The 15547-nt window shown below is 44.6% G+C and overlaps 1 protein-coding gene across 1 annotated transcript; it reads right to left on the bottom strand.

Moving 5' to 3' along the window:
- Positions 1–2504: 2504 nt before the first annotated feature.
- Aard (alanine and arginine rich domain containing protein) lies at positions 2505–7446 on the bottom strand. Its single transcript, XM_050127787.1, has 2 exons — positions 7067–7446; positions 2505–3417 (listed from the first exon to the last, which is right to left on the bottom strand). Exons 1-2 carry the CDS (start codon positions 7412–7414, stop codon positions 3262–3264), a joined length of 504 nt encoding a protein of 167 aa, XP_049983744.1. The 5' UTR covers positions 7415–7446; the 3' UTR covers positions 2505–3261.
- Between the last annotated feature and the right edge of the window lie 8101 nt (positions 7447–15547).

Here is a 15547-nt window from a genome sequence, read left to right as displayed (position 1 = left end):
TAGACTGAGCCCAGGAGAGAGAGAGAGAGATGGTGGCACTCCAGCTCCTAAGGAAGTGGAGCCTCGAACCATCAACATTCAGCAGCATACAAAGAAGAATTTGAATGGTCTATATTGAGGATTCACCAACCTTAAAGTTCTTTAACCCCACCCCAACTTTGTTCTGGTAGATCCAGATGCTGAGGCAGGTGCAGTAAGCCAGCTTGAACCCTAAACCTAACCATGTTATTTCTCATTGTACACTGACCTTCTTCAAAAGCATGGGCAAAGAGGCATTGACAGTGATGGCAACCACAAAGACAAGAGAGAAAGCAGCTGGGACTGGAGAGTCCTCTGCCAGGCCCGGAACCCAGGGGGGAGTCGGCCATGATTACAGTGGTAAATAAAGTTGATGCCTACGCTGGGCGCTGGACCCTGCCAGGGAAGGATGGGGAAAGAGGATTCTTGTAATTGCGCTAGTGCAGGCTCAGTTCTCATGAGATTCTCCACAGCAGCCTCGTCTGTCCCCAGGCTGGGTCCTACAGCAGCACCTGTTCCAGCAGAAGTAGTTTGGCGAGCCAAAAAAAAAAAGTGATTCATGCAGGCCACCTGTAAAGGCATCTGATTCCTAACAACCTGTGCAAAGTTCCTAATTGCTTAAGTCACTTGGCGCCTCTCACTGATGGGTGCTAGCGCAGAGTTAAAGACCATTGCCTGCTAATGTGGTTTTATCCCCTGCGCCATCGTTTAACACTGTGAGAAACAAGGTTATTTGAAAAACCCAAGCACCATATTTTCACCCACCAACTCATTTTTAGTATCGCTTCCGTTGGCCCCTTTATCCATTCTGGTTGTAAACATCTTCCTTCCTTGGGCTTTTTCGGTTGCTTCTTCCCTGCTGCCTAATTTAGAGTACAATGATTTTCTCATTTTCCCCTCCAGCTGGCACTAGCCTTGGTTGCTTCCAGCGTGTAGATCTTCAAAATGTCACACTGTTGCCCTGGCTTATTTTTAAACCCCAGAAAGATGGCCCATCCTCACACCTCTTAGAGAAGTTTTCCTGATGGCTTCCCACGACTCTCCACCGCAATGACGACGGTACGGCAAGCCAACAACACACAGCTGCACACCCTTGAAAACGAAAGACAAGAAAGCAATTGTGTGCCTTCTGCTACTATTAAAACACCAAGGTGGGTGATAATCAGAGCAGAAACACGTGGTTAGCGTGTTCCGCAAGTCAAGCTCCTATTGTATTTTCATGTTGCACTGCCAAAATCCAAGGCTAACTCAACAGCTTAAGACGCCCATCAATAAGACTCCATTGAGACAAAGAGTTTATTCTGCTTCTGCACCTCTGGCCCCTAAAAAGGCTTGGTGGTCCATTGGTTGTTCCTGAAGATAGAGGTGAAATAGTTTGTGACAAAACTCTTCAATAAAATAATAAATACTTTATCCTTTTTGTCTGACAATATAAGGACCAATTTGATGACTTTCAAAGTTCTCTTTTGGATTTTTTTTTCTTTTTACATCAGTATACATTACCAGCAGAACCAAGTTCTACAACCGAGGACTGACCAAGGTCAGCAGTTTTTGCTCTGTAAGGACTAAAGCTCATACAAAGACTATTCCAGTGATTTATTAAGGTTAACCCTAGCAATGTACTTGGGAATCACTGCTCCTTTAAAACCTAAGTTGCAGTTTTAAAAAGAAATTAAAGGAGATCACCGGTAATATCGCCAACTCTTTCCTCAAAATTCAAATAAAATTGGGCTGAGCAGATAGCTGAGTGTGTAAAGGCACACTTGGAGCACAAGCCTGATGTGAATACACACACACACACACACACACACACACACAAAGACACACCCAAAGCTGGATGGAGCAGTCCATGAGTCTACCATCTCACCGTGGCTCTGTGGGGAGACAGCAGCCTGAGGCAGGAGAACATCCCAAAGCATAAATGAACCCTGTCTAAACAAAGGGAAAAGGAAAGGCCCAATCCCTGAAGGTTACCCTCTGCACCCACACACATGGACGACAAACAAGCAGCAGCCACACCTCATGCATCCCAACACACATAAAGCCAAGAGCTTCTTTCAGAGTGCTTCAAGGAATCCAGGGGTCAGAGGTCAGGGCACTGCATACTGCTGAATCAGCAATGTCCGCAAAGAGAATTCCAGTCTTACAGGGACAAGAGATTAATTATGAAGATGTTAGAATAGTTAACTTATTGGCAAAAAAAGGTAAAAAAACAAACTAAACTTGACCCAGACAGTCCCCTCGATCCTTACACACAAGTTGGGTTTTTTTTTTCTTTCTTTCTTCTTTTAAAATTATTTTGTCTGTCCTGGGGATTGAACTGAGGGACTCACACAAGTTAAGCTACATAGCCAATCCTAACATTTGTTTTTAAGAAAAAGTCTAACTCCTTTCTGTTCTCTTTTGTCTTAAAAACTAATTTAAATTTTCGCTAACATTATGCACATTGGCATAATTTCATAGATAATAACAACTAGGAACACCAATTAGGTTTGCAACTTTTTTTATTGTTTTTACTTTTGCATTGAAAAAGCACTTTTAGGGCACAATAGATTTTTTAATTCAACAATAAGAACGATTTTAATTGAACAGAAGAACTACATTAGTTAGGAATTGACGGGTGTACCTCAGGAAACTCACACTTGATCCAACTGAGGCAGAGATTTTTAGGAGGATCATTACCTATTTTGTCTTTCAATGACAGCAAGGCCTGGAGTATTTGTCTAAATGCAGCAAGAAGCTGAGACGCCCTTAACGGTGGCCACATCGGGGGCATGGCTGGAATCCAGGCACTAGTAATTCTCAGTTTCCTGAGTCAGAAGAGTACTGCATTGGCTACTTGGTCAAGCAAAATTAAATACAGGAAAATAAAAAAGAGCAAAAACTACAGAAAGGAAGGCGATAAGGCAACGGGCAGCATTGTAAACTGGCAATAAGGCAGACTCGGATGCTTTGGTTTTTCTTCTCCCTCCTATTTCTCTCCTTCTTCCCTTCCTCCTACTAAGATAACAACCAGTCAAACCAATGGATGAACTTTTTTTTTTTACTTCACAACAATGTCTCTCTCCTTTCTTACATCCTTTCTTTCCCCACGTCCTCCTTACACCTAGGTTTTCGCTGGACAGGATGCCCCTCAGAACGCACAAGACGGCATCGCTAGTGTTAATGCTAGAACGGTTTCAGAGTTGCCTATGTTATGGTGAGGGTCGAGACTGCTTCGGAGTTGCGGGCGTGGGCTTTCCACTACGCATTTCCACACTCGGGGTTCATGGCGTCATCTTCGGGGCTCTGGGATTTAGATGCACGCTCCTGGTCCTGCTGCTTCTTCAGCTGCTGCATCTTCACGTTCAAATCCAGTAAAGTTCGGGCCAGCTGATGGTTCTGGAAACGCAATTCCAGCTGAAAGGGAAAAAAACAACAATAATAAGGGATTTTATTAGTTTGAGATATAGATTAAATGAAACTGCCCTCTGGCTGCACTTGAGAAATAAGGAGTCGGTAGGAAAGGCAAGTAAGACAGAGAGAAAGATGAATTTCTCCTCTCGCTCTCCCTTTCCGACCGTTGGCTCCGGCTGTTAAAGTAGCTTCGTCAACAACAAGGTAAAAACCCAGATAAATAAATAGCTTTGGAAATGGCCCTGAAATGAAAACAAAAAGAGCTGATGCACAACGCTGTCCGTGTGAAAAATATCTACGCACCGAAGGCTGTTTTCAAGCAATGGCGTGGGATCCCACTGACATCATTTATCTTTATGAGCTTTCGGAGCCACGGGATAACTGCCGGGGGCCACCTGAGTGCTCAGGAGCCGGGCCCATTGACTTGATTACTTGTCATTTCAAGTTTTCAGGATTTTAAATGGCCTCCCTGCTGAGGAAAAACCTATAACGACACCTCGGAGGCACATGTAGGGTTATATGTCCTTATATAATCTAACACTCTTCGCTCTAGAACAAAGCCTGTTCTGTAGCAAGGCTGATTCATGACCTCCTCCAATGGGAGTTTATGAGGCCCCCGTGTGTTCCAATAAAATTTTAAAAATTACATCTCCAAGGACAGGTTACTTAGGAGGCAGGCTACCAACCAAGTTTGGTCCAGCTGTATTATAACCTAAAGCTAAAGATCAACTACTTGCATATTTCATCAGTTGAAGTCACGCTTGATGCAGTTTGTATAATAATGTTTTCCATGTACCATCATCTTCTATCAGCTCGTCATCAGTTGCCCTCGGGATAAGCCAGGGCACTGTAAGAGGAAACTGCAAACCCTGCATTGGCGAGTCTTCCTCAATTTGCAAACGAAAATGTTAGGCAGCGGTATCTTTTTTATTTTCTTCCGGTGTTTATTTTTTTATTCTTTGCACTTGGAACCACTTCTCCGGAAGCAAGAACTAGAGATGTTAAAGGAGACGGACATCCAAGGCACCCAGCAAACAAACAGAAGGCAGATCACACAGCCATCGCCATAAAAAAAGCCCCATAAACTACCACCAGACTGTTGTCTGATGTATTTCTCAGGCTCTAGAATCCTGCCCTGCTCTCCTCGCTTCACTTCCTAGCTCTGTTCCCATGACAGCTTTTTTCACAGGGGGTCAGACACCTCGCCAGTCTCCGGGGACATGCCCATGCTGAGACACACCTGCATCCCACCCTCTGTTCTAAGATTCGCTTCCCCTCTTCTCTTCCCACGGGATGCAAATAAATATCAATGATTCCTGAAACTCCGCCTGTCACCATGGTCAGGCATCGTGTTTCCATGGCATTCCGTTTATATGCCTCTGATAACTCGCAGACTACACGAGACCCTGCTGCTGAAGGTGGACCTCGGCTACTGGCTAAAAGACTGCGTTCTTGGCTATGTGTGCATTCCCTTGGCATCCAGGGTCTTGTTGTCCTTGATAGAACACTGAGTGACGGAAGGGATGAATCAATGAGATGATGGATATCTGTCCTCTACTTTCATGCCAAATATCAGGTATAAAATTACTGATAAGGATCCGCCCATCTAAGTAAAAGACGTGTAATTCACACTTATTTGCGAAATTCAAACACTCGTGGTTTTTAAACTTCTTTCATCACGGATCCCTTTGAGGGCCTGATGAAAGAGGCAAAACTTCTCTGAGGGAATGAAAAAGAAAGACTATCTACAAAGAAAACTTTAGGTTTACCTCCAGACTTAGAAATTAATGTCATTCATTAGTAAGCTAAATGGAACATATTATACATAACGTTACTGACTGACTGGCCAACATTGCTCCTTACATAAACTCCATTGTTAATACATGATATCTGAGCATTCTACACATGAGAACACTGATTCCCATAGAGATCTAGCTAATGGTCCAGATCAAAATCTACTTCTAGTGGTGATGATACTGAGCTAAGTATCCATCCCCTTCGCTTCTCTCTTATGATCAGTCACACGGACTAGGGAATTCCTGCAGATATGGACCAGGCCCTACACTCCAGCGAAACAGCATCTGACTGTGTGTAAGATTCTCCACTTCCTTTCCAGAAATTTTAGGTTCTGTTTCGATTTTTTTCATCTCTTTACTTATGCCTGTCTGTGTTTGCATGTGTGAGTGTAGGCATGCTTGTGCCACAGTGTTCCTTTGTGCCCATCAAGGAGTGGGTTGTCTCCTGCCACCTTGTGGGGACTGGGGATTGAACTCAGGTCTTCAGGCCTGTCCACAAGCGCCTCTAAAGCGCCACCTCCTTGGCTCAATCCTCAATTCTCAATATGTTCTTATTTGTCCTTTAGGCACAATCAGCTTCCAAGATCTATAATAATTATAAAAACAACAGTAGTCAACAAAGAGTGCATATGGCCTAGGCATGCATATAATATAATCTCATATAATTATTACAGTCCTCTCGTGAGAGTATCTCTGCATTGCAGATGGATAATCAAACTCAAGTCGACTAGTTCACATTCTCAAAGCTGTAGGGCCAGCAAGGTATTAGCAGACTCCGTTAACTCCCTACCTTCTCTCACCCATAATGCATTACTTGTCTAAACCTCCAATGGCAAAGCGACTTGTTGGAATGTTAAGGTTAAAGGTGCCTCAGCACTTGTCCAGCAGGACTTTGCTATGAGTCAGCAAGAAAAGGGGGAAGGGGGTGACATAACCCAACTCAGCAGCATAGAGGGTTCTGCCAGGTCCAGGCATTCCAGGGTGGCATCCTGACCCACAGCACCAACCTCCTGGTGTGCAGTGAGGTGGCTTCACCAGGCACCAAGGCAGCTTCCCCGTCCAGCTTCTCGGGCTCACCATTTATACTCCATATGAGAACATAATGCATCCTTATCAAATCCAGAGTGCTAATGTGGCTGAATTGGATTTATTTTCGGGTTGCCCTTCTCAAAATCAGAAATAAAATGGATCACCCGCCGGAGTTTCTAAACTCTGTTCTGAAGGGGTGGCTATTTGCCGCATTCGATGCAGGGAACTTTCGAAGTCTCCATTATGCAGCATTCATACGCATCACTATTTTAAAGTCTGAGTTCTTTATACTTTTGCCCTTTTCAAATTGTCTAATTTAAGGGGGTTTTTTTCCACTAAAAAAAAGTCATCTAAAGTTTCTACAAACACTCCTTCCTGTTAAATGCCCAGTCGTTTTCTGAATTCTTAGCAAAGGCTAGAATAAAAATAATTGGCATGCCTTAGAGTTTCTGATAGACTCATCCTATCCTTCTAGGTTGTCGGTTTCACTGAAACTTCCGTCTCCACACGCTAAGCATAAATAGACTTAAGAGTTCGCTGTGGAGAAGCTTCTAGACTAGAGGATGGAAAAGTAGAGAAGCAGTCTGAAGGGTTTCTGGAGTCTGGGCCAGCACTGAACCGTGGGCCAAGCCCTGCTCCATGGAGTTGTGACCCAAGGAGGTCTCAAAACCCAGCCTAGAGGCAATCGGGCGCCCAGAAGAGATCTCTCACACCCCACCCGCAAGCCTGTGCCCCCCACCCCGGGGGACTCCTATGGGCTACTCCCCAGCTTCGGAGCCGAGGACTCCGTTCAGGAGTTCGAACCCCGCCGTGCAGTCTGCGCTCACCAGCTCCGCGCGCAGCCGGGCCAGCGCGCACTCCATGCGCACCCGGGTCCGCTCCTCCCTCGCTGCCGCCGCGGCTGCAGCCACCGCCGCCACCGCCTCCCGCGCGCGCCTGGCGCGCCCGCGTGCCGCCGCCCGCTGGAAGGCGCGCTCCAGCTGTCGCCGGAGGTGTTCCAGTACCGGGGTGGAAGCCCGGGCCTGCTCCTGGGCCTCGATGCGCCAAGTGCCACAAGGCGTGCGGTGCACGGAATGAAAGGCTGGAAACCACAGCGCAGCCCTGCCAGAGACCCCGTGGAGTCCCCGGGACATCCGCTGTGGATGTCTGCAGTGGCTGTAGTCACCTAGACCCATCGCGGTTCTTTCCGGGGCGCTCTGACTGGGGATTTGGTTGCAAGTTGGAGCTTTTTAAGGCAGATGGGGCGGGGGCGGGGGCAATTAACGGAACAGGCAGGACCCTGGCCTTGGACGCTGTTACTTCCTGGCCACTCAGGGCGCTGCTCTGTTTCTTGTCCATCTCCTCTATCTTCTCTACCTCATAGCAACAAGGGAAGACCTTGTGACTAGAGGTTCCGACTGGATCCTTTGTAATTTTTTTTTTTCCCAGCTCCTTAGAGCTCGGTCTTTGAGAATGCATAGGGACTGGAATAGTCAACCCGTGCAGGTGGAACCCAAGGAACAAGCTAAAGGTTTGCAAGGCAAAGGATATTTGACAAAAAGTCTTCCCAGTTGCCTGATTTCTTAGTATTGTGCACTTTTGGAATAGTTTCTGACTTACTACACTTTGAACCCTGTGTCTGGTGTGTTAGAAAGTCTAGATGCCAAGAGAATATGACAGCCCACCTGTAATTCCACCCTTGAAAGGCAGAGACACTGTTCCCACAGCAAGCTGGCTGGGGAAACTAACTGTATAGGAAAACTTTGAGCTTGCTTTAAAATCTCTGCCTCCAAGCATAAGGTGGAAAAGCTATCAGAGCAAGATTCCTAACAGCAAACTCAGAACAGCCACACCCACTCGCAAACAACACACACACACACACACACACACAGGTGGGGGGCAGTATTTATTATCATTCCTCAGTTTGTATGTGAATGAGTCTGGAGACTGCCTGAATGGCAGTCCGTGGCTTTCATGACACTGTAGGCAAACATCAGCCAGCTGTGCTGTCCCCTGAAGAGGAGGTCAATATATGAGCTAGGAAAAGAAGGAGGCAGATCTGGAGAAAAGAGCTGAGCCAGACCAGCCTGGCACTGAAACAAACGTGGAGTATCCAGAACGGTTCCAAAATGAGAAAGAGCAGGGTACCATCTCACAAACGAAGAAGCAACTCCTGTCCCTGTAGTGTGCTTCTTCAATGCTCTCATTCGAAGTGGGTCACACAGGCACTCATCAGTCCCAAGTGCAAGATGCTGACGGCTCACTTTCTTGAACTGTGGTATGCCTGGAGTCATACAGTCAGCAGGCAAGGAAACGGAGAATCAGGATTTGATCTCACATCTATATGACTCCAAGGGTCATCTTATTACTCCTCTGCCACACCGAGCTACATACACTTGCTCTTCGTTGCCATCATATTTCCTGCCCGTGAGCCACTTCCCTGTGTCCTTTTGGACACCAGGAGGAGTTTGCATCTCGTATCTTGTTTCCAATTTATACAGTGCAGGGGCCAAACCAAAGCTGAGCATTCTGAAGCCTAACTCCATCTCGGAATCCCTCTAGGGAAATGGGTTGGTTACTAAATTTACCTCCTTGATAGATGAATAAAATGGGTGAAGCTCATGTCTACGTCCTTCAAAGAGCACACCTACAACAGGCTGCTTCTGCCTGGTCCCCTTTCCCTAGGAAATAGTCACCCAGGTCCCTTCACGTGTCCTCTAACTGTGCTGGGAGCCTCCAGGCTAAAGTCACCTCTTTGGCTGTCCTCTTCCACAATCGCTCTTTTGAGCAATAAGCTCTGATTGTTCCCTCTGCACACAGAATGTCCTTGAGCACTGCTTGCAAAAAGAAGCCAATATTTCTCCGGGCTTCTGAGAATAGAGAATGTTCCTTAAAAGCCTTAAAATAAATATTTGTAATATTTTCACGAACCAGCTTAATAATTTGGCCCATTGAAGATTCGGTGGAGCACATGGTCCTTTCACTCTCTGGTTAACTAAGGGCTGACAAACATTCCTCTTCGCTTGTGGAATGTCCAAAAGCCATTCACTGTCTTCTTCATTTCAGTTGCCAAGATTGTGGGAACAAAGGCTTCCCAGCTCTAGCCCTTGCTGGCTTTGTGACTTTGCATTAACGCTCTGGGTTACTTTGTTTACAAGCAAGATAAAGGGGCTAAGCAGCATCTTCTCCCTACCCAGCTGGATACATTAACTGAAGGTGCCAGCGAGGCACAAAACAGCGCTCCAAACATCCATGGGCATGCTTTAAAATAAACTTGGCATTTTACTTAGATGCAAATAAACTACCCCAAACTGATTTCTTTCACCAAAAACAATATTTTCATGATTATTTCTAAATAAACCACAAAACCACCGTTGTTAAAGATTTTGCTTATAAATGAAGACAAGGCAATCACTACAATCATGGAAAAACTTCAGAAGGAAATAAACAAGCCAGTTATCTTGACGAATGGCCTCCGACTCTTGTCTGAAACATGTAGCAGAAGTCTCTGACATTTACCACACTAAAAGGCTTACAGAGAAAGCAAAGGTTTGCGGAAGGAATGCAAGCGGCCGCCACCACATACAGAGCAGGAATGTCGTCTGCACTTCTGTCTCCACTTTAACTGTAACTTGCTTCTTTAAGGTCATCAAAAAAAAAAAAAATGACAAAAAAAAAAAAAAACCACACCAGCACTCGAATGGGCTCACAAGCTTCTCACAGCTATGGTGATCCCGTAGCTGTCCATTACACTTTGTTTGCTTGTTGCTGACTTATCTTTGCGGTGCAGGGCCATGTGCATACTACTAGTAAATATTCCACCACTGAGCTTTCTTCTCTGTCCTTGGGTTTTTTAAGAGTTTCACTGTGTAGCCCAGGATGTTTTGAGTTCATTCTGTAGCCCAGACTAACCTGAAACTTAAATTCTCCTAGTCTACCTCCCTGGGGCAGCCATTTCAGATTTTTAACAACACACTTAGAGCTCCGACTAGTGGATCTTTGTGAATCCGTGGCAAGCCGGGTGCATATAGTGAGCTGCTGAACAGCCAGTCACAAGGAGACCCTGTCTTGAATGAATGAATGAATGAATGAATGAATGAATGAATGAATGAATGAAATGACTAAAACAACGTCAGAGTACCACTTAGCAGAGATCATTCACAGAAGTGTGGCCTCATCAAGGCCATCCACTGGAAAAACAGACAGGTATTCAAAGCATCGGAGTTCAAACAATGACCATTTTAGGCAGACCCTCGATGGCAGGTGTAGGCATTCTAGAGGCCTATAAGCAGATATTCGGTGAGGCTGTAGCCTATTACACCTACTTTTCTCCCATTGTCAAACATAAGAAATTTTATTTGGGTTTTTTGTTTTTTATGATCTTGACCTCCCCCTTGCTCACATAATCCCTCCTCCTTCTCTTCAACTGAGCTCCAGAAGCTCAGCCCAGTACTTGTCTGTGGATCGCTGCATCTGCTTCCATTAGTTACTGGATGTAGGTTCCGTGATGACAGTTAAGGTAGTCACTAATCAGATTACAGGGGAAGGCCAGTTCAGGCACCCTCAGAGAAATGCAAATCAAAACAACTCTGAGATTCCATCTTACACCTGTAAGAATGGCCCAGATCAAAAACACTGAGGACAACTTATGTTGGAGAGGTTGTGGCAAAAGAGGGAAAGGCCAGCTCAGGCACCCTCTCCACTATTGCTAGGAGTCTTAGCTGGGGTCATCCTTGAAACACACACAAACTTTTAAAGGTGACATACACATCTGCATTAACACAAGTATGGAATTACAGTGTGCACAAGTCAATTAAAGATGATTTTTTTTGTTGTCCTATGTTTGAGCAGGTAAAGGCATCTGTCAACTTTGTAAGCCTGTTTGAACTGCATAGCCAAACTGTAATATAAATATCTATTCATGCCATAAGAAAGGATGGTACATAATAATAAGTCATGAGAACTCTGTAGCCAGCAAGATTTGTCATGTCTCACCTCATCTCCAAGTTGTTTCCGTGCAGATGGATCAACTTACATGTCACCTATCCTGTATGTAGTCTTTCTTGACATCCTCCTCCATGTCTATAGTCAAGTTACTCAGGAGTTACCCCCCCCCAAGTCAAATCTGAGCTCTACTACCCTGGAAGGTGTAGCGCCTGCACAGCGAGAACCATTTGTGAGCCTCAGGCAAGGGCCTGGAGATTGAAACACACAAAGACACACAGACAGAGACACGGGTCATCCTTGAAACAGAATGCCCCAAGAATGCCCTTTTTATTGTGTTCAGGGGCAGCTTATAAAGAGATAGCCACGCCCCAGCCAAAGCACCAGAAACCACTCTCCTGCCATCAGGAACTCCCTAGAGTCTCGCGCTCAGAGCAGCTGCATGCTGTCTCAGAGCAGAAGAAAACAAGTAAAAGGTTACCATGAAGACACGTGTAGAAGTAATTTACCTCAGACAATGAAGACCTAGTTTTGGAAGATACAGGGGGGGAAAAAAAGTTCTATTTACCATCCAAACATACTTGCTCTTTTATCAGATTGAATTGTCGGGTATAATAAAGTACAGAGACCATGACTGATGAGAATATATAAAATATATATATATATAATACATATAATATATATGTGGTGCTGTATAATGTCAGACTGCCAGTTTCCAGTCTGAGAAGATCATCACAGCACCGTCTTGGCATGAAATGGAAAGAGACTGGGTCTTCTAATGCAGTTTTATTATTTAGCACATCTCTTCACTCTTCATCTTGAAGACATTTCCATTCCAGCCCTCGGAGATTCAACAAAACTGGTGCCCTGCAAGTGTGGAGATGAAAAGGCTTAGAGCATTGTTCTGAAAGGCCTTTTGTGCACTGTGATAGTAAAGAGCTTTGAAAAATAAAATAAATGTTAAATTTATCTACATAACAATTTTGATATTCACTGTAATGAGTCTATTTCCATCTTAACACACACAAATACTCAAGTGCCTGTTTTCTTTGGAGACCTCCATTTTGAAATGTCTGTGTATTCTGACAGAAACATTAACTAGAGACTATCGTATCTGCCACCAATGAGCATATGTTTGCAGAACTGCACATAGCAGGATGCACAGCTCAAAGACACCCAAGCTGAGAACGACACCAAACAGACACAATCTATTTTCAATGGATGACACAGATTAAAGTTTGCCAAAACGGTCTGTCCTTTTAACATTTGCCTGCTGAAATGGCTTCATCTGTTTATTACATATGTGTATTGGTTTTATACTTGGAATGTGCGTGAATGAAGTTCAAAGAACTTTGGGGAGTTGCATCTCTCCTCCCACCATCTGGATTTGGAGATCAAATTCAAGTCTTCAGGCTTGGCAGCAAGCGCCTTTACCCACTGAGTCACCTCACTGGCCTGGATAAACATTTAAAACATGGTAGTTGGCAGTGCCTTTTTAGGATTTGTAGCATGGCACCTTTAAAATGACCCCCAGTGACCTCTGCCTGGATGTGGTAACTCCATCCCCATAGAGGGAGATTAAAGGGGCAGAACACTGGACCGCTTCCGACATAATGAGCTTTCCTCTATTTATCGTGTTCATTTCTTTGGAAGGGAACCTGTTGTCGTGCCTTGAGTTGTCTTGTGGAGAGTCAAAGACTTGTAGAAAGGACCAAAGGGAGATCCCAGCCAGCAGCCAAACAGGGACTAAAGCCCCAGGTCAACAGCCCATAAGCAATGAAATCTTGCCTCACCCAGGAAAGTGAGCACAGCTGGTGCTCCTCTCCCAATGGTGCCTTCAAGTCACACCGCAGACACCCAATACTTGATTACATCCGCAGGGGAGACCTCGAGGTGTAGGGCTCAGCTACGCCGTGCTGAGAGTTCTGAATATAGAAATTTTGAGAAAGTAACTGGTGATTCGTCGCAACTTCTGAGTCTAGGGATCATTGCCACACAGTAAGAAATGGCTATTGTAGTACATTTAAGTATTGGAAATATTTCTCTTCTCTCATGCTAAGTCGGTAAGTAGTTTTTGCAGTCCTAAAAAAAATGCTACAAATGCAGGTAGAATGTACTCATGTGAGGACCCATTTCCTGATCTCAAAAGTTTCACAGTCTGTGAGAAAAAAAAAAAAAGCTGTTCTAACAACTGGCTGCACAGTTCCCAGCACCACTGAGCTCAGCAGTCCATCTCAAGATGATCGGATACACCGCCATTTTTGTAACTAACATGTACTACCGGTCAGCCCTCCTCAATCACTATGGGCCGGTGGGCTATTGGCCCATCAGTCTCTTCTGGTCTGTCTTAGTGACACCGAATAATGAAAACTTCCACATCATAATTTGCTGAAGACTGTTTCCTCTTAGGCCACTGAACAATAAGTAGCTTAAAACTAATAAATATCATCACCATGTATATAACAACCCAAAGCACATTTGCTGGCACATACTAGGGGGCCATCCATTCCTATTTAATCAAAGAATGAAATGGTTTGGTCCGTCTATTTCCCTCACCTTCTTCTCTACCATTTATTTCTCTTGGCTCTACTCAGATGGGATACAGCTGGGAATTTATCTTTGCCCAGGCTGGTGTGTTTAAAGGAGCTGCCAAGTGTGTTCTGAGATATTCTCCCTCTTCTGTCTTCTTTATTCTCTTACCCCGTTCTGGTGTTTTCCACCTCGTTCCTTTTGGCACCCCACTTACTTAGTCTACGTGTTAGTTGTTATTGTTTGGATAGAAAATGTCCCCCAAAGGCCTCCTGTGTCAAACGGTGGTGGTATTTAAGAAGCTTGTAGAAACTTGGGGAGGTGGGGCGTCACTGAGGAAAACCGATCACTACCAGTGAGTCCTTGAGATTATCTTGTTCTCTATCCCTTCCCACCCCTCCCGTTTTGCTTTCTTCTCCCTGTTTTCCAGGAGATAATGAAACTTCCCAGGCACACACGCCTGTCAGCACAGCATTCTGCCCAACTGCATGGGGCCAAGTGTCTGTGGACTGAACCATCTGAGACCAATCAGTTCTTCCTCCCTTAGGTTGTTTATGTCAGGGATTGTGGTCATGGTGACACAAAGCTTCTGCACCCATTGTCTTCAGACCCATTATTAAGCTTTCTTGGCACTGCCCCGGGTCCGTGTTTCTCAGAAGCATGTACTCTTAATCCTAACCTTCCTCTAATCTTGCTCAATGATCCTTAATCTCATTATTCATCGGACTCGTCTGATCTCACAAATAAGCTGATCTTGACGAGACTCGAAACGGAACCTTCCCTCTCTCTTCATGCTCCCGTTCTCACTCCACAGGATCTTTTCTTTATAATATCCCTGACACAATAACTAACAACTGTCAACACATATTCTTCACTTACTACACACAAACATTTTTATTGATTTTTTTTTAGCTATATATTTTTCTCTGCTCCCCTCCCTTTCTCTCCCCTGCCCTTCAACCCTCTCCCATGGTCCCCATGCTGCCAATTTACCCAAAAGGTCTTATCATTTTCTACTTCCCATGAAGACTAGATTCATGTATGTCTCTCTTAGGGTCATCTTTGTTGCCTAAGTTCTCTAGGGTTGTGAATTGTAAGCTGGTTTCCTTTGCTTTATGTCTAAAAGTCACTTATGAGTGAGTACATATTGTATTTGTCTTTCTGGGTCTGGGTTACCTCACTCGTTATGATGTTTTCTAGATCCATCCATTTGCCTGCAAATTTCAAGGTGCCATTATTTTTTTCTGCTGTGTAGTACTCCATTGTTTAAATGTACCACATTGTCTTTATCCATTCTTCAGTCACGGGGCATGTAGGTTGTTTCCAGATTCTGACTATTTGTAAATAATGCTGCTATGGACATATTTGAGCACATGCCCTTTTTATTGAGCATCCTTTGTGTATATACCAAAAAGAGGTACTGCTGGGTCTTGAAGTAGGTTGTTTCCTAATTTTCTGAGAAATGGCTATACAGATTTCCAAAGCAGCTGTATCAGTTTGCACTCCCATCAGCAATGGAAGAGTGTTCCCTTTACCCCACATCCTCTCCAGCATAAGTTGTCATCAGTGTTTTGATCTTGGCCATTCTGACAAGTTTAAGGTGGACTCTTGGAGTAGTTTTGATTTGCATTTCTCTGATGGCTAAGGATGTTGAGCATTTCCTTGAGTATCTTACAGCCATCTTAGATTCCTCTTTTGAGAGTTCTCTGTTTAGGTCTATACCCCATTTTTTTATTGGGTTATTTCTTCTTTTGATGACCAGATTCTTGAATTCTTTGTATATTTTGGAGATCGGCCCTCTGTCCCATTTGGGGGTGGTGAAGATCTTTTCCCATTCTGTAGGGTGTTGTTTTGTC

This window comes from Alexandromys fortis, unplaced genomic scaffold, assembly GCF_014885135.2.
Source record: "Alexandromys fortis isolate MF-2015 unplaced genomic scaffold, M_Fortis_MF-2015_v1.1 scaffold_281, whole genome shotgun sequence".
In the NCBI taxonomy this organism is placed as follows: Eukaryota; Metazoa; Chordata; class Mammalia; order Rodentia; family Cricetidae; genus Alexandromys; species Alexandromys fortis.
The sequence above is the reverse complement of the archived record's forward strand: the minus strand, read 5'-3'. Positions and strand labels throughout refer to the sequence as shown.